The 23,171-nt window shown below is 49.4% G+C and overlaps 1 protein-coding gene and 1 pseudogene across 5 annotated transcripts in view; one reads left to right on the forward strand and one right to left on the reverse strand.

The window, feature by feature from the left end:
• Positions 1–334: 334 nt before the first annotated feature.
• Positions 335–23,171, reverse strand: part of CCND3 (cyclin D3) — a 110,035-nt gene continuing 87,198 nt past the window's right edge. The window contains exons 2-7 of one of the 5 annotated variants that reach the window (XM_078369153.1): positions 17,680–17,847; positions 6,811–7,754; positions 5,727–5,942; positions 2,609–2,768; positions 1,931–2,067; positions 335–1,487 (exon numbers count right to left, since the gene is read on the reverse strand). In XM_078369153.1, the coding sequence (XP_078225279.1) occupies positions 1,320–1,487; positions 1,931–2,067; positions 2,609–2,768; positions 5,727–5,942; positions 6,811–7,008 (879 nt within the window). In that variant the 5' untranslated portion in view covers positions 7,009–7,754; positions 17,680–17,847 and the 3' untranslated portion in view covers positions 335–1,319. Of the gene's footprint in view, positions 1,488–1,930; positions 2,068–2,608; positions 2,769–5,726; positions 5,943–6,075; positions 7,755–17,679; positions 17,848–23,171 lie in introns of those variants that run through there. The other 4 variants (XM_078369154.1, XM_008994424.5, XM_008994423.5 and 1 more) reach the window with 4 other exon arrangements.
• LOC118152862 (large ribosomal subunit protein eL21 pseudogene) lies at positions 9,968–10,523 on the forward strand (annotated as a pseudogene).

Below are 23,171 nucleotides of genomic sequence, written 5' to 3' on the forward strand. Positions count from 1 at the left end.
CACTGGCCAGCCAGGGTGGTCTGGATCTCCTGACCTTGTGATCCACTGCACCCGGCCTCATTTAAAATTTTGAGTATTGTGCTTCAGTCTCCATTTTTCCCATGAGACCTGTGGTTTTTGTTGTGCAATTTTTGCATGGCATAGTGATTTTTAGGAATGCATAGGTCACATTATAAAGCAGAGCTGACTCTATTTGGGACAGAGACCATATAGCCCACGAAGCCTACGTATCCCCCACTTTACAGAAAAGACTCAATGATCCCTGCTTTAGACCACTGACTTCCACCTCCTTACCTCATACAGTCCAGAAATAATAGACTTAGCCACACACCAATCCAAGAAGCCAAAGCCAGTTTTATTTCACAATATTACAGTAGGATGATGGTCCTGGGCCACCCTTCTAAATCTTGTGGCCTTAGGAAAGACCTCTGTCAACAGGGCTTGCCTCCCTCTCTAGATAAGGACTCAGCCACCTCCAGGGCATCCCTGCTGCATTTTCCCTGCTGGAGGATGGAGCAGAGGGCATGACCCCACCCTAGGCTGTAGCAGCTCCTCCACCACAAAGATCCTTTTGCCAGTAGCAGAAGGGAGGAAAACAGCATCCACCAGGGTTACCACCACTTGTGGTATGGCCAGGACCCCATTACATCCCCTTACAGTTGTGCTCAAAGCAATAAATTAAAAGGAGCCTTCAGCAGCAAAGCTGTCAATCACACAGGAGAAGCTGAGCACTAAGCAAAGCAAGGGGGCTTTATAGCTTCTCTGGCTGAGGCCTAGGCCCCTCTCTCTAGGAGCAGCTGTCAGCATGGATTATATAGGGGCCTCCAAAGTACTGAGAGGAGCCATCTAGACTATTCCCCCACTACGTGTCTATCAATCATGCGTGAAATTTCAGAGGAACCCCAATCCAAATGCTATAACCCTAGAAGAGGCAACACCTTTAGAAGGCACTAGAGCATTTTGGCAGTTGAAAACTTGAGCACCCCCAGGGGTGGGGGGCACTCAAAAGGAATGCTGGTGCATGGATCCAATTCTATCCCATCACCCTGGCCCACCCCCAGCTAGAGTTCAGGAAGGCGCTGCTGGTCAGATGCAGGAAGGAGAAGGAGCTTGACTAGCCACCGAAATGCAGACTTGGCTGGTCCGGCCCCCTAGTGCACACTGCAGGGATAAGTAGGACCGGACCCCTTAGGCTTTGTGAAGGGGGACAAATGTCCCTTCAGGTTTCAGACGTGGTGTGGTTTGTTCCTGGAGGCAGGGAGGTGGGTGGCAGTGGCCCCTCCTCTGCTTAGTGGCCACTCCAGAGGGCCTCTCCAGGGCTACAGGTGGATGGCTGTGACATCTGTAGGAGTGCTGGTCTGGCTGGACCCTTGGCTGCTGGAGCCCCGGGGGGTTTTGGGCACTGGGCTGGGGCTGGTCTGAGCAGCTTCCCTGAGGCTCTCCCTGAGTGCAGTTTCGATCTGCTCCTGACAGGCCCGCAGGCAGTCCTGGGAACATGGGAGAACAGTGAAGAGTGACCACTGCCCCATAGCATCTGGCAGGTGCAGGAGAAAGACAGCTCCCAACACATGGGGAAGTCTGGGGAGGTTAGGCCACAGCCCAGCCCCAGGAATCGCTCTTCAGTTCTCAGAAACTAGCAAGAGGATGTGGCAAGGGAGTGTGAGAGCAGCCCTGCATCTGACACCGAACCCCCACCCCCACTCCAGCACACCACTTGGCAAGAAAAGAGCCCCTAGGGCCAGTGCCCTTCACCCCACCCAGGACACTTGCTCTTCTCCAGATCAATGCAGATAAAAAGCTACAAAGACCCTAGGGTGTGAAACCAGGACTTGGGACCAGGTTGGGGTTGGAGGTTTCCCTCTACTGGAGGCTCAGGGCACAGCACTACTTTATGAATGGAGAGGCTGCTCCCCAGCTGCCCAGCACTCACCACTTCAGTGCCAGTGATCCCTGCCAGCATCTCTGTGAGCTGATCCCCGGACATGGAGCAGGCACCCAGGCCTTGCACTGCAGCCCCAATGCTGCCCGTGGCAATCATGGATGGCGGGTACATGGCAAAGGTATAATCTTGGAGAGGAGGAAAGGGAACCATGAGACAAGGAAACTTGAAGGATAACAGCCAGCGTGGACTTGGAACTCCTCAGAAAGCAGTGCCAGGCAGCATGAATACAGCAGAGGACATGCTGGAAAAGTCCAGCCGTGGGTGGGGCAAGATAACAGCAAGGGAGGAAGACAGGAAAGAGTATCTTTCCTAGAGATCAGGACCAACTGCCAGTTTCCATAGGTCCAGGGAATAGATGAGACACTCCCCAGTGTGGGAACACAACTAAGGCCAAGAGACTGGGGTTTTGTTCCCAAACTATTCACTGTGAGACCTTGGGCAAGTCACTTCTCTCTATACACTCAGTGTCCCTCCTACAAACTGGAGGAGTCTGAGATCCCAAATGGCTCTGATTATGACCTGCTTTTCTGTATTGAGACTGGGGGCTCAGAGGGGATATAATTTTAACAAATTTTGAGAGTATACACAAGAATCTCCTAATTACCTCTCACCCTTATAAATCTTCTGACTTTTCCAATTTGACAAAATTGTGGACCGGGCTCTTACCTGTAGCACAGAGAGCCAAAAAGGTCTGGGCATGCTTTTTGACCAAGGCCTGTCGCTCACGGGGCACAGGGAGCCGGTGCAGAATGAGGGCCAGGAAATCATGTGCAATCACAGCAGCCAGGTCCCACTTGAGCTTCCCTAGGACCAGCACCTCCCAGTCCTGGAAAAGCAGGAAAAGGGTGCGGTCAGTGGCTGGAGAAGGGGAGAGGAGGGAGTAAAGCACAAGTCTCAAAGTCTCATAGCAGGGAAGTCCATCACACTTTTGAAGCCCAAGACCCCAGTTCTGTTTCTGATTTTAAGGCCTGGCACCATGGAGTTCAAGGCAGGGAAGAGGAGGAGGCATATGCTTTGAGCACTTAGTGATTCTTTACTAGGTGCCAGGACAACATGCTTTACATGGATTATCCCTTTTAATCCTGTTTGGTTATGTTTAAGGGGCCAATAATCCAGGCCTTCTCTTGACTTCATTCAGGGCTCGAGGATTTCTCCAGCCAGAGCTGAAAGACTGAAGCAGCAGATACCATAGCATCACCAGGAACTGGAGGCTCCTCTGGGAAGAAGCAGACTCCCACCCTCAAGGATGTGTGAAAGGGGAGATCACCACTAGCTTCCCTGCAACTCCGCATCCCAGCCAAGTCCACACTTCCTGAACCAACAGGAGGGAGTATGACTCCTCCAATGACAGCCACTGAGCCTTTTCTGAGGTTCCTCAAAGGGTAGGTTGCCCAACCCAAGCCACATCCCCTTGGTAGGATATCAGGGACGGCTCCTGAGGTATAGTGCCCCCCACCCCCTTTAGCTGGAACCTATAGTGCCCCAAGCCACTTGACTTTCAGGAGGACAGGTGGAGGCCAAGCCAGACAGGATGGATCCAAATGATCCCTGAGGCATCAAGCCCTATCCTCACCTACCCAAGCCTACCTACCAGTGCTAGGTATTGGGAGAAGGCTGGGAGCTCCACCCCAATCCACTCATCATGGGTTCCCAGACCTGGCCCCATATCTGAGTTGCACACATGAGGATTTCTTCATTGTTGTATCTCAGGAAGGAACTTGTGGGTTTGACTCCTTATTGAGGCAGAAATGGCAACCCCACCCAAACTCTTCCAGGCTCCAGCCACAGCTGTCTCTCTTGGCCCCAGCCTAGGTGTCTGCCTCTCAAATCAGCCCCTACCCTCGCAGAGCCCCAGAGAAAACAGCCTGGGCTGGAGCCATAAGTGAGGCAGAGAAATTACAACTGTACCCCTGGTGCATGTCCCAAGAGCCAACTCCTCACTCAGCAGTAAACAGAGGGACCTAGATTCTAAGGAAGCATCTGGGAGGCAACTGGGGGTGGGATCCTCCCTATGGGGAAGCAAGGGGTCCTCTGTGAGGGAAGGTGTCTACCCTTCCCCATATTCAGGCAACTAGAGAATCCCAGTGTTAACTGGTAAAGAACACACCCCTGGGAGTGCTTATCTTCAGTTTGTGACATCCCTGACTTTTAAGGTAACCTCGTCTAGCTAGAAGACCCAGATTCTACACTCATCTTCTCAGAGTGATGCTAAGGCAGGACTCTTCCCTCCTTCCTTGGGCCTCGGCCTTCTCTGCTGCACAGGGATTCAGACCAACTGGAGTTCTCAGAGGCCTCTTCCAACCCTGACCTTCTAGGAAGTCTTCTGGACATTCTACCCCCAGCTCAGGCAGAGGGAAGAGTACTTTTTGCCTGTACTGAAAAACCCTCATACATGGGCACACACACCACCTCCATCTTTTCACAAAGAGGAAGTCCCCCTTCTACCTTCCGGCCCCAACCCCTCCAAAAACATCTTGCTCTTTGGTCCTGGAAACTAACTCTACTTCAGACTTGCCAAAATTTACCAGATTCATCACAAAGAGCTGTGGAGCCTCCTGGATTCCCAACGCTGGCCTCCTACTCCCATCTCTGAGCTACTTGGCAGGAAGAGGAATCCTGTTCCTCAACTCACAGCAGTCAGGGGCCCCAGTACCCTGGCTTCCCTGCCAGCCAATCACAGCAGCCTGCTTGCTGCCCTCCTCCCTGGGAGATGGGGCCCAGAGACTCCTCTCAGGGTCAGCAGAAGACTTGGCCGGCCACAGAGCAAGGTGGAGGAAGGTGCCAGCTCACCCACCCTCTCCCCTAGCGCCCCCCAGGAGACAATCTGCATGTCCTAAATAACCTCTTCCAGATCCAGCAGCTCCCTCGCCTCCTCCCCAGGCTCCTTCTGAGGCGGGATAGAACCGGTGACTTTCTGGCCCTGCCTGAGCCCAGCCCAAGTTTCCAGCAAGAGGCCCAGGGAGCCACTTCCCAAACCACAGGAGTGACAGCAGCTCCCCACAGTGTTATGAAAGACCTTGGTCAGAGAGGGCGGGCCGGGGGAGGGGGCACCATTATCACATCGGAAGCAGCTGCAGCCCACCTCCCGGTCTGTCCCTCAGCTTGAGCCTTTGGCTAAGGGGGAAAGAGAGAGCTGTTTCCACCAGGCCCAAAGCAGCTGCTCCAGTTCCTCAGAATGAAGACAGGGAAGGATTAGGGAGAAGCTGCCTCTTCCGGGATATCGGGATATAAGGGGAAGCAAAGAAGGTGGGATGAAATACATCAGCCCTTCCTTAAAGCAATCAGGGCCTGGCTTTAATCTGCTCTGGGAGGCTTTTCTATCACAAAGTCCACATGAGGATAAAGACTCAACCAAAGCAAACCCCCTCCCCCACATGAAGCACATTCCACTCCCCTACTCCAGTGGGGGTGTGCAGACATGCCCTTCTGCTGCCAATAAATAACTCATGGTGGCTCTGTAAACCCAGAGGCAAAGTACTAGTGAGTGTAGACATGCAGTCTGACTTGTTGCTATCTGGGGGAAAGACCAGGAAGGAGTGGCATCCCCTGGAGGTCAGGAGGAGGGGGTTTAATACCTGCCTGCAGCTCAAACCTGGGCAGGAGTGATACTAACCATCACACCACACTGCCCCATCGTTTCTTCCACCCTAATTCCTTTCCCAAAGGTCTCTGATCACCTTGCTCCCTCTCCAGGGGACAGAAAGCCTCTGAGGTCTTAAGCTTTCCTTTTCCTAGAAAGTAGGGAGACAGTACGTGTCAGGGGTGGGGGGGATTACACACGCACCCGCATCTGGCGGGGAGAGAGAGCGTGGTCGCTGTAGATGCACAGTTTTTCGATGGTCAGGGGCGTGGTCTCGCGCAGCTTGGAGGCCAGCAGCATGCAGACCGCACCCAGGAGCTGCAACTGAGCCTTTCGGGTGGGGACGCAGGACAGGTAACGATCCAGGTAGTTCATGGCCAGGGGAAAGACTTCCTCCTCACAGCGCTGCTCCTCACACACCTGAGAGAGGGCGCACAGTCACTGCTGGGGCCAGAGCGTGGGGAACACCGCGGCGGGGCAGCGGAGGGTGGGGGCGGTCGGTGAAGTGAAGCGGGATAGGGAGCAAAAACGGGAGAGAGGGTAAGCTACTTACAGAGACAAGGACCAATAACGGAGGAGGATGCGCCCTCCCCGAGGTGACGCCGCCCCACTTCCTCTGAGCGGCCTCCTCCCCTCTTCCCTTGGTGGGGTGGAGGTGGTAAAGCCGAGGAGCCCTTCCTCATGGAGGATTCCAAACGGAGACTCCCCTCCCCCACAGTGAGGGGAAGTGGGACGCAAGGGTCACCCATGGTAGCCAGAGAGCTGGGCCCTCACCCCCATCACCGCCACCACTGCACACACCCGAGGGGAAGGGAGGAGGCTCCTGCCGCTGCCTCCCGCACTTTTCATTTCCCTGTCGGCCGGAACAGGGCGCGCGCCACCCCCACCGCCTTCCCCGCCAGAACCCCGCGACAGACACAGGAACCGGCTCCCGGGCGGGGGCGGCCGAGCCCAGGGTTTTCCAGGCGCGCTCTCCGGAGAAGGCCAGGAGGGGGAGGGAAAAGGGAGAAGCCGAAGGGGAGAGGGTATCCCTTGTCCCGTTTTCCCGGTCCGAAGAGAGGCTCAGTTAGGGTGCCAAGTGACTGGCAGTCACAGTCGGGAGAAGCCGATTAGGGCTCGGGAAGGCAAGGGAGGCAGCCGGAGAGGGTGCCTTAGTGAAAGGCCAGGCCCCGGGAGTCTTAGCCCCGGAGCATCCTGCAGATTGCTGTGGTGACCGGGATGTCCCGGCAGGGCGGCCCCGGTGTGTCCAGAGCCGGGAGCAGTGGGGTGAGGGGCGTCCGGGCGGTACCTCCAGCATCCAGTAAGCCAGCATCTTCCGCATGTGCGGCTTGATCTCCCGCTGCACGCACTGGAAGTAGGAGGTGCGGGGCACGTAGCGCTCCTCCAGGCGGAGCAGGCTTTGCAGGACACGCTGGTCCCCCAGCAGCTGCGGGTCCGGCCCGGCCCGGGGCGCCTGCCGGGTGCCTTCGCAACACAGCAGCTCCATACTCGGGCAGCGCACAGGCAGGGCAGAAGTGCGGGCTCGCGATTCCCAAGGCAGGCGGCCGTCCAGAGAGCGCGGGGTGCACGTCTGGCGCTGGCGCTGGCGCTGGCACTATGTGGCGGATCCCCAACCCGCCCGCCGCCCGCGCGCGCGCCGCTTCCCTGACAGGCGCCCCGCCCCTCGCAACGATATAGCAACCTTGGAATGCTTGGACGTCGCAACGCTCTGAGGGGCGGGGCTGCGACGCCCCGGACGGAAAGGGCTGGCTGGGCGCTCTCCCCTCCCTCTTGCGGCCCCATTGGCCCGCGGGGCGCAAGCCGGCCAGCTTCCGGGCACTCCAGGCCCTGGACCACCGGGTGCAGAGAACTTTCTAGGAGGTGGGCCTCCTCCCACCCACGGACCCTCCCATTTTGCTTCTCGGACTCTAGTCACCCAGGAAAGAATTTTTCTCCAAAGGTCATTCATTCACTTATTCATTGGTCAAACCCTACTTCACCAGCTGCTTGCTCTAAGGAATGCGATAAATAATGTCAGACCTAGTTAGTGAACGCTGCTCCAAAGCTTCACGATGTAATGACTCACTACGTCTTCACGAAAACTCCGAAACTGAGGCAACTGTCGCGATCATTCAGTTGGTCCATGGCAGAGTTGGGATTGGGAAGCTGGCCTTCTTTCTCCAGATTCTGTACTCTACACCATTGTTAAACTGTGATACCACACTTGTCCCGTGTGTGGGCATCGCCTGGGAGCTGGTTAGAAATGCAGATTCTCAGGCCCACAGCTAACCTGAATCAGAATCTGCATTTTAACTAGATGTCTGTGCACTTTAAAGTATGAGTGCTTTAGTCTAAATCAGCATATCACAGAATGGAAAGGCGATTGAGTCGTGGCCTCACCTTGTTAAGTTGGTTGCCTGGCTTTGGACAAGCCCCCTAAGTTGGCCTTAGTATCTGTTTGGGGAAACTGGATGGAGAAACTCGATTCTCACTGAATCAGTTTCTTACACAGACTCTATGAGATCTACAGGTTACATTGCTTCCACCTCCCAAACTTTTGGTTACTTTGTAGTTTTACCAGAAGCTGTATTTGACCAAGAGGCAGATAACAGACCTCCAATAATGCTCCAAATGGGAGAAGGCCGTGAGGATCCCTGCCCTTACTGGGGTCCTCCCACCCTAGGAGACACTAAGGAAGTGTCTCCTGCCTTACTAAGGAAGTGAGTAACTAGAGAAATTACACTATGTAGAAGATGTAAGTTCTATGCCAACCATTTTCTCAGTTAATTATTCTTTTTGCTTGTTTTTAAGACGAAGTCTCACTCTGTTGCCCAAGCTGGACTGTAGTGGTGCGACCTCAGCTCACGGCAACCTCCACCTTCCAGGTTCAAGCGATTCTCCTGCTGCAGCCTCCCAAGTAGCTGGGACTACAGGCATAAGCCACCATGCCCGACTAATTTTTGTATTTTTAGTAGAGACGGGTTTCACTACGTTGGCCAGGCTGGTCTCAAACTCCTGACCTTGTGACCACCTGCCTCCAAAAGTACTGAGATTACAGGCTTGAGCCCCTGAGCCTAGCTGAATTATTCTTTCTTCTATAATAAATTGTATTGTACTTTTCGTATCATAAAATATTATTTTGCATTTTAGAAAACTTCAAAAATACAAATAAGCCACAGAAAAAGAAAATAATCATTTGCAATTTGCCATCCAGAAATAACCGTTTAATATATCAATCTTTATTTTTCTAATATTTGTTCTACGAATAAACACACATTTTAAATGGGATCATCACAAACTGTTTTGTAAGCTTTTTTCATTAAAAAAAATACCATTAACACTTTTCCAAGCCATTAAATATTCTAGGACATAATTTGTAATGGGTACATAGTATACCATTAGGTGAATATACAAAAGGTATTTTGGCAAACATTGAAATTTAAATTATTTCTAGTTCTTCCCCATTAGAAAAAATACTGTAAAATATTTTTGTGGTAATAACTTTGTGCACACTCATGATTATTTCTAGAAGTGAATTAATTTCTAGAAGTAGAATTTCCCAATTTAAGATTATGAAACATTCTAAGGCTTTTGATATACTTCTTTTTTTTTTTTGAGAGGGCGTCTTGCTCTGTCACCCAGGCTGGAGTGCAGTGGCGCAACCTCGGGCCACTGCAACCTCCGCCTCCTGAGTTCAAGCAATTCTCCTGCCTTAGCCTCCTGAGTAGCTGGGATTACAGGCACATGCCACCACACCCGGCTAATTTTTGTCTTTTTTTGTTTAGTAGAGACAGGGTTTCACCATGTTGGCCAGGATGGTCTCAAACTCCTGACCTGGTGATCCACCCGCCTCAGCTTCCCAAAGTGCTGGCCTGGCTTATGATTTTAAACACATGGTCTGGTGTATGGAGAGGACCCTCCCCGGCCCAGAGCCACACCCCTCTGCCACTCCACTCCCTCACTGTGACTTTGGCTAAGTTATATCACCTCTCTGTGCCTCAGTTTCCTTTTCTGAAAATAGTAATAACAGTAGTACATCCCCTATAGAGGTTGTGAAGATGAAATGGGTTGATTTGTGTAAAATACATAGAAAAGTGGCCAGCACGTGGTGAGCCCTTTTTTAAAAAGTTAGTTGTGATTGTGGGACTTAAAAGCATAAAGTTGACCAGGCAAGGCAGCTCACACCTGTAATACCAGCACTTTGGGAGGCCGAGGCGGGTGGATCATGAGGTCAAGAGATCGAGACCATCCTTACCAACATGGTAAAACCCCATCTCTACTAAAAGTACAAAAATTAGCTGGATTTGGTGGCAGATGCCTGTAATCCCAGTTACTCAGAAGGCTGAAGCAGGAGAATTGCTTGAACCTGGGAGGCGAGGTTGCAGTGAGCTGAGATCACACCACTGCACTCCATCCTGGGAGATGAGACTCCGTCTCAAAAAAAAAAAAAAAAAAAAAAAATCTCGGGAACCGCCATCTTCCAGTAATTCGCCAAAATGACGAACACAAAGGGAAAGAGGAGAGGCACTCGATACATGTTCTCTAGGCCTTTTAGAAAACACGGAGTTGTTCCTTTGGCCACATATATGCGAGTCTATAAGAAAGGTGATATTGTAGACATCAAGGGAATGGGTACTGTTCAAAAAGGAATGCCTCACAAATGTTATCATGGCAAAACTGGAAGAGTCTACAATGTTACCCAGCATGCTGTTGGCATTGTTGTAAACAAACAAGTTAAGGGCAAGATTCTTGCCAAGAGAATTAATGTGCGTATTGAGCACATCAAGCACTCTAACAGCCGAGATAGCTTCCTAAAACGTGTGAAGGAAAATGATCAGAAAAAGAAGGAAGCCAAAGAGAAAGGTACCTGGGTCCAACTGAAGCGACAGCCTGCTCCACCCAGAGAAGCACACTTTGTGAGAACCAATGGGAAGGAGCCTGAGCTGCTGGAACCTATTCCCTATGAATTCATGGCATAATAGGTGTTAAAAAAAATAAATAAAAGACTTCTGGACTGTAAAAAAAAAAAAAAAAAAGTCTCAACACAGCATTATAGGTAGCACTACCAAATCAGAGCTGTTGTGAACTGACCTGTTTTTCATTTTCGTTTTACATCGGAGGCTGCTTTGTTGGCAACACCACAAGGATGTCCAATAGGCACATGAAACTCAACTTCTCCAAAACTTATGCCTTAATATTTCCCCAACAAACTTGCTCTAACTACAGGCTCATCTCAGACAACGGCAACTCCATCCTTCCAGTGGCTCAGGCCAAACACTTGGTGTCATTCCTGATTCCTCTCTTTCAAATCCCACACACTCCATCAGCAGATCATAGAGGAGCTACTCATAATTTCAAAATATTGGCCGGGCACAATGGCTCACACCTGTAATCCCAGCACTTTGGGAGGCCGAGGCGGGTGGATCATGAGGTCAAGAGATCAAGACCATCCTGGTCAACATGGTGAAACCCCGTCTCTACTAAAAACACACAAAAAAATTAGCTGGGCATGGTGGTGCGTGCCTGTAGTCCCAGCTACTCGGGAGGCTGAGGCAGGAGAATTGTTTGAACTCAGGAAGTGGAGGTTTTCGGTGAGCCGAGATCGCGCCATTGCACTCCAGCCTGGGTAACAAGAGCAAAACTCCGTCTCAAAAAAATAATAATAAAATAAAATAAAAATAATTTCAAAATATCTCCAAACTCTACATTTTTCCTCCTCCTCTGTTACCTCTTCTGTACAAATTCAATTCTTCCATGAACTTACTAGTCCCCCACATCCAACCTGCGACCCACTTTTGGTTGATTCCATGTCAAAAATATACCTCCAATCCTTTTCTCGATTTCTGCTGCTAGCCCCCAGTCCGAGTTTCGTCATCTCTTACCTGGATTACAGTGGTAGCCTCCTGCCCAGTCTCCCTGATCCACCCTTGGCCCTCCAGTCTAGTCTCAACCCATCATCCCTCAATGGCTCTCCATTTTACTTTGAGTGACTGCCACAGACCCTGCAACATCTGCACTCCCACCCCATTTTCCACTACTCTCCCTCATTCTGCTCTGGCCACACTGTGCATGGAACACACCAGGCATACATGTTCTCTTTGCACTTGCTGTTCCATCTGCCTGGAATGTTCTGCCTCCGGATATCCACATGGCCCACTCCCTCCACTTCCTTCAGGAAATCCAAAAGTTGGATTCCTTTTACAACCTTTCCTGGCCATCCTACCTAAATGTTTAATGCCAGCTGCCTAGCCCTGACACTTCTTATGCTCTTTCACTGCTTTATTTTTCTGCTTATCACTCATCACTAGTATACCAGATACTTTGCCTGCACATTCTGTTTACAGCTTGTCTAGTCCCACACCACACCACCAAAACAGGATGGTATCCGGTTCATGGTAGATGTTCAATAAATCATTAAAAAAAAAATTTTTTTTTTTTGAGTCGGGGTCTCACTCTGTCACCGGGGCTGGAATGCAGTGGCATGATCACGACTCACTGCAACCTTTATCTCCCAGTCTCAAGTGATCTTCCCACCTCAGCTTCCCAAGTAGCTGAGACTATAGGCGTGCACTACCACATCTGGTTCAATAAATCTTTTTTGAGTTAATGAATAAAACAAACTGGATATAAGAAAAACACCAGCATTCACCACATGATAAATGGCAACTCACATGTGGTAAGGGAGCTGGTGGCGCCAGAAACAGTAGATAGCACATGTCCCATACAAAGCCCAAGAGGTGGGCCGGGCGCGGTGGCTCACGCCTGTAATCCCAGCACTTTGGGAGGCCGAGGCGGGTGGATCATGAGGTCAAGAGATCAAGACCATCCTGGTCAACATGGTGAAACCCCGTCTCTACTAAAAAAAAAAAAATACAAAAAATTAGCTGGGCGTGGTGGCGCGTGCCTGTAATCCCAGCTACTCAGGAGGCCGAGGCAGGAGAATTGCCTGAACCCAGGAGGGGGAGGTTTCGGTGAGCCGAGATCGCTCCATTGCACTCTAGCCTGGGTAACAAGAGTGAAACTCCGTCTCAAAAAAAAAACAAAGCCCAAGAGGTGCTACTTAGCTTCAGACTTTTGCTACACCATGGTAATAAGTGTGGCCATAGATACCCTGCTTGCTTTCCCAAGATAATATTTCTTAGATCAGCAGTAGTGGCTCATGCCCGCAATCCCTGCACTTTGAGAGGCTGAGTTGGGAGGATTGCAGAGGCCAGAAGTTCAACACCAGCCTAGGTAGCACTGTGAGACCCCATTATTAGAAAATAAAAAGGCCAACAGTGGTGGCTCAGGCCTGTAATGGCAGCACTTTGGGAGGCTGAGGCCTGGCCAATATGGTGAAACCCCAACTCTACTGAAAGTACAAAAATTAGCCAGCCATGGGGGTGCACACCTGTAATCCCAGCTACTCAGGAGGCTGAGGTAGGAGAATCACTTGAACCTGAGAGGCAGAGGTTGCAGCGAGCCAAGATAGCACCGCTGTACTCCACCCTCGGGGACACAGTGAGACTGCACCTCAAAAGAAAAAAAATTTCAGCTGGGCACGGTGGTTTATGCCTGTAATCCCAGCACTTTGGGAGGCTGAGGCAGGTGGATCACCTGAGATCAGGAGTTCAAGACCGGCCTGGCCAACATGGTGGCCAGGTTGCAATGAGCCAAGATCAAGCCACTGCACTCCAGCCTGGGTGACAGAGCAAGACTCCATCTCAAAAAGACAAAGAAAAAAGAAAAAAATTTTCTTTTCTTTTTTTTTTTTTTTTTTAGAGATGGGATTTCACCATGGTGGCCAGGATGGTCTCGATTTCTTGACCTCATGATCCACCCACCTTGCCCTCCCAAAGTGCTGGGATTACAGGTGTGCGCCACCAAGCCCGGCAAGAAATTTCTTTAAAAAATATTTATTAACACGGCCGGGCGTGGTGGCTCAAGCCTGTAATCCCAGCACTTTGGGAGGCCAAGGCGGGCGGATCACAAGGTCAAGAGATCAAGACCAACCTGGTCAATATGGTGAAACCCCGTCTCTACTAAAAATACAAAAAATTAGCTGGGTGTCGTGCCATGTGCCTGTAATCCCAGCTACTCAGGAGGCTGAGGCAGGAGAATTGCCTGAACCCAGGAGGCAGAGGTTGCAGTGAGCCGAGATCGTGCCATTGCACTCCAGCCTGGGTAACAAGAGTGAAACTCCGTCTCAAAAAAAAAAAAATTATTATTGGGCCCGGCGCGGTGGCTCACGCCTGTAATCCCAGCACTTTGGGAGGCCGAGGTGGGTGTATCACGAGGCCAAGACATCGAGACCATCCTGGTCAACAAGATGAAACCCTGTCTCTACTAAAAATACAAAAATTAGCTGGGCATGGTGGTGCACGCCTGTAGTCCCAGCTACTCAGGAGGCTGAGGCAGGAGAATTGCTTGAACCCAGGAGGCAGAGGTTGCGGTGAGCCGAGATCGTGCCATTGTACTCCAGCCTGGGTAACAACAGCGAAACTCTGCCTCAAAAAAAAAAAAAAAAATTTATTATTGGCTGGGCACAGTGGCTCATGCCTGTAATCCCAGCACTTTGGGAGGCTGAGGTGGGTGGATCACGAGGTCAGGAGTTCAAGACCAGCCTGGCCAAGATGGTGAAACCCACTAAAAATATAAAAATTAGCCAGGCGTGGTGGTGGGCGCTTGTAATCCCAGCTACTCAGGAAGCTGAGGCAGAGAATCGCTTGAACCCAAGAGGCAGAGGTTGCAGTGAGCCGATATCACACCACTGTGCTCCAGCCTAGGCAACAGAGCAAGACTCTGTCTCAAAAGAAAAAAAAGTCTTTATTACTTCAGTTGAAAAACAGTAACAAAACCGTGCAGGGCGCACATAATGGGTCTATACACTGGGTGTGAGGGACGGAAAGCAGTTTTCAATTTCTAGCTTGTAAGCTGCTTGGGGCCAAGCGTGGTGGCTCACGCTTGTAATCCCAGCACTTTGGGAGGCCAAGGCAGGTGGATCACGAGGTCAGAAGTTCAAGACCAACCTGACCAAGATGGTGAAACCCCATCTCTACTAAAAATACAAAAATTGGGCCGGGCACGGTGGCTCACGCCTATAATCCCAGCACTTTGGGAGGCCGAGGCGGGTGGATCACGAGATCAAGAGATCAAGACCATCCTGGTCAACAAGGTGAAACCCGTCTCTACTAAAAATACAAAAATTAGCTGGGCATGGTGATGTGCACCTGTAGTCCCAGCTACTTGGGAGGCTGAGGCAGAATTGCTTGAACCCAGAAGGCAGAGGTTGCGGTGAGCCGAGATTGTGCCATTGCACTCCAGCCTGGGTAACAAGAACGAAACTTCGTCTCAAAAAATAAAAAATAAAAATACAAAAATTAGCCAGGCACGGCGGCAGGTGCCTGTAATCCCAGGTACTAGGGAAGCTGAGGCAGGAGAATGCTGAACCTGGGCGGCAGAGGTTGCAGTGAGCCAAGATCACACCACTGCATTCCAGCCTGGGCGATAGAGTGAGACTCCATCTCAAAAAAAAAAAAAAAGAAAAGCTGCATGGGAAAAGAAACCTCAGGAAACCTGTCAAGTCTCTCCTCATGAAATACAACCTATATATTTACACATTTGCTTTTTCTTCCTCTTTCTGGCTGTCTGGGTTCTGAATTATGAGGCTTTCCTGTTCTGTCATTCTGCTTGTGTTTCCTGTTCCACAGATAAGAGTGAGGGGCACACAGGGCCCCAGTTGTGGAAGGGTAACCTGCTACAGCAGTATACCTGCAAAGAGAGAGCTGTGTTTGGCTGTCGGCTGGCAAGCATTCCTCATTATAGGCAGGAGATAGCACTGGCATTGGGTTTAGCATACTCAATAAGTGAGCTCTGGATTTGGTTGATGCCCAGCTCTGCTATTTGCCCACTGTATGTTTGTATGATCCTGGGCAAGTTACTTAACTTTTCTGTCCCAGGCTTCTCATTGTCAAAAGGGATATGGTAACAACTCCTGTTTCATATGGTGAGTGAGAGGTTTAATATGAGAAAAGCACCTTCAACCGTCCCAGGCTCATAGTAGGTGGTCAAAAAAGATAGCTGTGATCATTATCAATCAGGTGCCTTATCACGTGCCTTCCATGCATCGGGCAGGCTTTCAGAAGCCCTGGGACATTCTAGACATGGGTCAGAGATGAGAAGCCTCCCTTTTGACTGGGCACAGTGGCTCACGCTTGGGGGCCAAGGTGGGAGGATTGCCTGAGCTCTGGAGTTTGAGACCAGCTGGGAGTTTGAGGCCAGTAAAGACTGCCTTACGGCCGGGCGCGGTGGCTCAAGCCTGTAATCCCAGAAGTTTGGGAGGCAAAGGCGGGTGGATCAAGAGGTCAAGAGATCGAGACCATCCTGGTCAACATGGTGAAACCCCATCTCTACTAAAAATACAAAAAATTAGCTGGGCATGGTGGCACATGCCTGTAATCCCAGCTACTCAGGAGGCTGAGGTAGGAGAATTGCCTGAACCCAGGAGGCGGAAGTTGTGGTGAGCCGAGATCGCGCCATTGCACTCCAGCCTGGGGAACAAGAGAAAAACTCCATCTCAAAAAAAAAAAAAAAAAGACTGCCTTACTGTTAACTATGGTGGACAAATGGAGCTCAATCCTGCCTTGGAACTGGAAGACAATCAAAAGTGCATGCCTCCTGAGTTTGGGATTTCCAGACTAGACCGGCCAACATGGTGAAACCCATCTATACTAAAAATACAAAAATTAGCCGGGTGTGATGGCATGCACCTGTAATCCAAGCTACTTAGGAGCGTGAGGCAGGAGAATCGCTTGAACCAGGGAGGTGGAGGTTATGGTGATCCAAGATCGTGACATTGCACTCCAGCCTGAGCAACAAGAGCAAAATTCTGTCTCAAAATAAATAAACAAATAAAAATAAATACATAAAAGTGCGTGCCTGGCAGCTACTGTACCTGAGGGGCAAGGGAGCAGGAAGCTTTGTCTACCAATTCCCAATAGCCATTGGAGGAGGGCTGCTTGGGGATGGAGGAGAAGTGGAAGTAATTTCCCAGTACATCTAACCTTTTTGTGGGAGGACGCTATGGACTCTGATAGTCAGAACAAGCCCTCAAGCAAAGTGACAGTGCCAGCACTTGGAAGTGAGGCTGGTGTACTCTCGAATGGTAAGTGCCACAGACACCTGGGTGGAGACCAACTGCATTGTGCTACAGTGGCAGAGCTGGGACTTCAACCAAGGGAATCAAATGCCAGAGCCCACGTACTAAGCCCAAGTAAATACCCTGTGCTCATTTAAAAGGAGAGAGGGAGATATCAAACCTGGGATTTTATCAATTTTCTTCTTAATGAAAAATTTAAATATTACATAGACAATAGCAGAGGGGGCACATGGATGTGGCAGTTGTGAGGGTAGCCAAGGACAGGCAATCGGGAATTGATGGAAGATGAATAAAAGTGCAAAACGAGCCCGGTGCAGGGGCTCATGCCTGTAAGCCCAACACTTTGGGAGGCCGAGGCAGGCGGATCACCTGGGGTCAGGAGTCCTAGACCAGCTTGGTCAACATAATGAAAGCCTGTCTGTACTAAAAATACAAAAATTAGCCAAGCATGGTGGTGGGCACCTATAATCCCAGCTACTCAGGAGGCTAAGGCAGGAGAATTTCTTGATCCTGGGAGGCGGAGGTTGTAGTGAGCTGAGATCACGCCACTGCACTTCAGCCTAGGCAACAGAATGAGAATCCGGCTCAAAAAAAAAGGTGCAAAACATTGAGTCTGAAGACCTTGACTTGAGTCCCAGGACCTGGCTCTGTCCCAACTGTATATATACGGCTGGGCAAGTGCCTCGTCTCTGGGAGCTTTTCTCAGTCTGTCAAAGGGGGATAACAAGACAATTTAGAGGGTGGCTCTAAGACTGGATGAGATAACGCATGAGTTAAAAAGTAAACTGTGTAGTGGTTGGCCAATCCAAGGGGTAATTATTTGGGTTCCCAAGGAATCTCATGGAGAACCAGTAAGGATGGGGACTCCCATTTTGCCCTTCCTTGTGTGACCCAACAGACTCCCCCACCTTCACCACTCCAGCCTCTTTTTTGTGAAAAGAACCCAGGTTTTGTTGAGGTATTAGGTGGTCTTGTGCTTTAGGGGAGGTCAGGCACTCCTTGGTCTTGCAGGTTGAAAGACCAGATGTCTGTGGCACTTACCATTTGACAGTACACTCCAAGTGTCTCCACACCAAACAAATCATGGTAATTCCAAAAGTGGTTCAGGAATGGGCACTTGCTGTAATTCTGCCCAATCAAGTGTGGAGGTGAGTTTGCTAAAGGACTTCCATCAATAAGGCACAGAAGGAAAACAGCTTCTTTCCTGCTCTGAGAATGGAGAAAGACATGCTCATATTATTAGATACTTACTATATGCCAGGCACTATTTTAAGAGTTTGAAAAAGAAAAACTTACTTTGAAAATATTTTTGTTGGCTGGGTGCAGTGGCTAATGCCTTTAATCCCAGTGCTTTGAGAGGCTGAGGCTGGTGGATCACCTGAGGCCAGGAGTTTGAGACCAGCCTGGCCAACATGGCAAAACCCCATCTCTACTAAAACTACAAAAATTAGCCAGGTGTGGTGGAGCGCACCTATAGTCCCAGCTGCTCAGGAGGCTGAGGCAGGAGAATTCCTTGAACCTGGGAGGTGGAGGTTGCAGTGAGCCAAAATGGCGTCACTGGCCACTGCACTCCAGACTGGGCAAGAGAGCAAGATTTTGCCTTAAAAAGAAAAAAAAAAAGCCGGGTGTTTTGGCTCACACCTGTAATCCCAGCACGTTGGGAGGTCTAGGCAGGTGAATCTCTGAGGTCATGAGTTCAAGACCAGACTGGCCAACATGGTGAAACCCCATCTCTACTAAAAATACAAAAATTAGCTGGGCATAGTGGCACAAGCCAGTCATCCTAGATACTCAGGAGGCTGAGGCAGGAAAATCACTTGAACCTGGGAGGCAGAGGTTGCGATGAGCCAAGATCGCAACACTGCACTCCAGCCTGGGTGACAGAGCAAGACTCTGTCTCCAAAAAAAAATTTCTTTATTTGTTTAGAGATGGAAGAGGCTTCCATGTTGCCCAGGCTGGTCTTGAACTCCTGGCCTCCAGACATCCTTCTACTTCAACCTCCCAAAGTGCTAGGATTACAGATGTGAGCCATCCTGCCTAGCCTCATTCATTGAATCCACATGATATCAAACTTTTGAATTAAAGTACTATTTTACATTGCAACAGTTAAGAAAAGAAAAAACAATTTTTTTAAGCACCATTATACCATTTAATAGAGAAGTTAAGCAGTTTACCCAATTGTCCTACAGTGATGGGCTTTGCAGCCAGGTTTGGCATGTAGAATCAACATGCATAACCACTGTGCTGTAATGCCTGGAGCAGCTGCAGCCATCTTGCAATGATGAAAGAAGGAGCCGGCACCTGAGAATGACTGAAATGAATTTCCTTCCCTGATGATGTTGCTCAGCTGCTGAATTAACCAACCCTGAACCACCTACCTCTGGACTTTTTGTGATGTGTGAAATATATAACATTTTCCTATTGTGTAAGCTATGTTTATCCCTCACATTAAATATCTCTACTATCCTTGATTTCTCTATTAACACCCACCTGATGGGGCAACCTTCAATAGCAAACAGGTAGAGTTCTCCCAAACATTTAAGAAAGAAGGCCAGGCTCAGTGGCTTCAGCCTATAATCCCAGCACTTTGGGAGGCCGAGGCGGGTGGATCACAAGGTCAAGAGATCAAGACCATCCTGGTCAACACGATGAAACCCCGTCTCTACTAAAAATACAAAAATTAGCTGGGCATGGTGGCGCATGCCTGTAGTTCCAGCTACTCAGGAGGCTGAGGCAGGAGAATTGCTTGAACCCATGAGGCAGAGGTTGCGGTGAGCCCAGATCACGCCATTGCACTCCAGCCTGGGTAACAAGAACGAAACTCCGTCTCAAAAAAAAAAAAAAAAAAGTAATTTCAATCTTACACAAACACTTTTAGAGAATGTATGAGTTGAGGTTTACTTCAACTCATTTTTAATGTAATGATTCCAAAACCCAACAAGAACAGTATGTGGAAAAAAAAAATTGCACTTATGAACATGGATACAAATCCTAAGCAAAATGTTAGCAAACGGATTCCAGCGAATACCGTAAAAAGGGTAATACGTTGTGATTAAGTTGACTGTATACCAAAGTGCATGGTTTATTATTTTGAAAAAAAATCAATATAATTGATCAGTCTAACAGATTAGACAGGGAAAATCATATGACTACATCAACAAATACCAAAAAAGTATTTGTTAAAAGTCAACATCCATTCATAAGAAAAAACTCTTGGCAAAGCAGGGATAAATGGGAACTTCCCTCATCTTACATAGGGTAGCTACTGAAACCCCACAGCAAACATCTTAGTAGTGTCACATCAAAAGTAAACCAGACAATGTAATCCCAGCACTTTGTGAGGCTAAGGAGGCAGGAGGATTGCTTGAGGCCAGGAGTTTCAAACCAGCTTGGGCAACTAAGTGAGACCCTGTCTCTACTAAAACCAAAATTGAAAGTTAAAACTGAGCCAGGTATGGTGGCGCATGCCTGTAGTCCCAGCTACATGGGAGGCTGGGGCAGGAAGATTGCTTATGCCTAGGAAGTCAAGGCTACAGTGAACTGTGATCGAATCTGGGCAACAGAGCAAGACCTCATCTCAAAAGAAAATAAAAAATTCAACCTGAGAAAGCTGATAAATAAAAATTTTAAAGATATATCTATATATAGGGCCAGGTGTGGTGATTCACGCCAGCAATCCCAGTACTTTGTGAGGCCGAGGCAGGTGGATCACCCGAGGTCAGGAGTTAGAGACCAGCCTGGCCAACATGGTGAAACTTCATCCCTACTAAAAATACAAAAATTAGTCAGACGTGGTGGTAAGCACCTGTAATCCTAGCTACTTGGAAGGCTGAAGTGGGAGAATCACTTGAACCTGGGAGGCAGAGGTTGCAGTGAGCCGAGATTGTGCGTGCCACTGCACTCCAGCCTGGGCGACAGGAGCAAGACTCCATCTCAAAAAAATTTTTTTAATTAATTAGTAAATAAATATAAACCAGGCAAGTGTCAAACATATCAGTTCAGTGGGCAGATCTAGGGCCTTTAGAAAGGGCTGGGAAAGACCATGAGGTGCTAGCTCCTCCTCCATTACCAACCTGGCCAGAATTTTCATGGTACTAAGCAAGGCCAATCCTCAACATTCTAAAGGTAGACCATATTCACACCCCTCTCGAGACTTACACGTTTATGTATGGCACCATCTTTCTTTCTTTCTTTCCTTCTTTCCTTCTTTCTTTCTCTTTCTTTTATTTTTATTTATTTACTTTTTTAAAGACGGGGTTTCACCATGTTGGTCAGGCTGGTCTTGAACTCCCAACCTCAGGTGATCCGCCTGCCTTGGCCTCCAAAGTGCTTGGATTACAAGCATGAGCCACCACGCCTGGCCTCTCTTTCTTTCTTTCTTTTGAGATGTAGTCTCTCTCTGTCACCCAGGCTGGAGTGCAATGGCATGATCTCGGCTCACTGCAATCTCCATCTCCCGGGTACAAGTGATTCTCCTGCTTCAGCCTCCCAAGTAGCTGGGATCACAGGCACAATGCCACCATGCCTGGCTAATTTTGTATTTTTAGTAGAGACAAGATTTAATCATGTTGGCCAGGCTGGTCTCGAACTCCTGACCTCAGGTGATCCGCCCACCTCGGCCTCCCACAGTGCTGGGATTACAGGCACAAGCCACCTCTCCCAGCCCCAAACCCTTCTTTGAAAGGCTGGGCCTACATTTCTGTTGCAAAGCCTCCCAGAGAGCCTCATCTTCACACTGCTTCCAGACAGATCCAGATCAATGGCCCAAGGCCATCAGATTAATCTCTTACTGACACTCCTTTCATCTCCAGTCCAAGGACCTGCTTATCAGGTCTAATTTAAAAGACAACCAGCCTGGCTTTCAAAGTTTGCCTTCAAGAAGACGCCCCAGCTGCCCTATTCAATTTTATCTCAGCCCTAGCACTCCAGCCCACCAGTCAACCTCTGGGCCTTATCACCCACCACTGGCATCCTGCTCCTTTCTCCAAATCCAGCCTCTTCCCTTAAGTCCTAGCTTCTGGCCCATCTCTACCCGGAAGCTCCGAAGGGGTGGAATTGAAAGATCACAGAAATTGACGGCCAGAGGGATCAATGACGCTTAAGGGCACACACATCCACTTAATGGTTTTTCTCAACTATTCTCCTTGTTTCCTGTTAATAAATCGTGTTTTCTCCCAAAAGAATGGAAACTCCTGGGCGTAGGCACCACATCGTTGTAGTTCCAAAGGTTAACCTGCTGGAAGAGGTACCCTGCATGAAGAGGTATGCTTTGGTTCCTGCCTCCCTGTTTGGATGGTCTTTTCCCAACCTGTTGTCAGCCATTCAGAGTTGCAGATTCCTTTAATTGTAGGTTATTTGCTTTTTCATTTCTATATATTTTGTAGGATGGGGGTCTCTCTATGTTGTCCAAGCTGGTCTCAAACTGCTGGCCTCAAGCAATCCTCCTGCCTTATTGCAGGTATAAACCATCAATCCTTACTTTATTCTTTCTTTCTTTCCTTCCTTCCTTCCTTCCTTCCTTCCTTCCTTCCTTCCTTCCTTCCTTCCTTCCTTCCATCCTTCCTTCCCTTCCTCCCTCTTTCCCTCCCTCCCTCCTTCCTTCCTTTCTTCTTTTTTTTCTTTGAAACAGAGTCTCGCACTGTTGCCCAGGCAGACAGACCGGTGGTACAATCTCAGCTCACTGCAACCTCCACCTCCTGGGTTCAAGTGATTCCCTGCCTCAGCCTCCTAAGTAGCTGGGGCCACAGTTGCATGCCACCACAGCCGGCTAACTTTTGTATTTTTAATAAAGATGGGGTTTCACCATGTTGGCCAGGTTGGTCTCCACCTCTTGACCCCAAGTGATCCTCTCGCCTCAGCCTCCCAAAGTGCTGGGGTTAGATGTGTTAGCCACCATGGCCTATTTTTCTATTTTTTTTTTTTTTAAGACAGGACCTTGCTCTGACGCCTAGGCTGGAGTGCAATGGCTCAGTCTCAGCTCACTTGAACCTCCGTCTTCCAGGTTCAAGCAATTTTCCTGTCGCAGCCTCCTGAGTAGTTGGGATTACAGGCACTCACCATCATGCCTGGCTAATTTTTGTATTTTTAGTGGAGACGGGGTTTTGCCATGTTGGTCAGACTGGTCTCGAACTCCTGGCCTCAGGTGATCCACCCGCCTCAGCCTCTCAAATTGTTGGGATTACAGCCATGAGCCACTTAGCCTGGCCTACTTTTTCATTCTTTTTTTTTTTTTTGAGATGGAGTCTCAGTCACCCAGGCTGGAGTGCAGTGGCGTGATCTCGGCTTACTGCAACCTCTGCCTCCCAGGATCAAGCCATTCTCCTGCCTCAGCATCCTGAGTAGCTGAGATTACAGGCGCCTGCCACCACACGCACCTAATTTTTCTGTTTTTAGTAGAGGGGTTTTGCCACGTTGATCAGGCTGGTCTTGAACTCCTGACCTCAAGTGATCCACCCAACTCGGCCTCCCAAAGTGCTGGGATTACAGGCATGAGCCACCACGCCCAATCCTACTTTTTCATTCTGAAATTGTC

The sequence above is a fragment of the Callithrix jacchus genome, chromosome 4 (assembly GCF_049354715.1).
Source record: "Callithrix jacchus isolate 240 chromosome 4, calJac240_pri, whole genome shotgun sequence".
Classification (NCBI taxonomy): domain Eukaryota; kingdom Metazoa; phylum Chordata; class Mammalia; order Primates; family Cebidae; genus Callithrix; species Callithrix jacchus.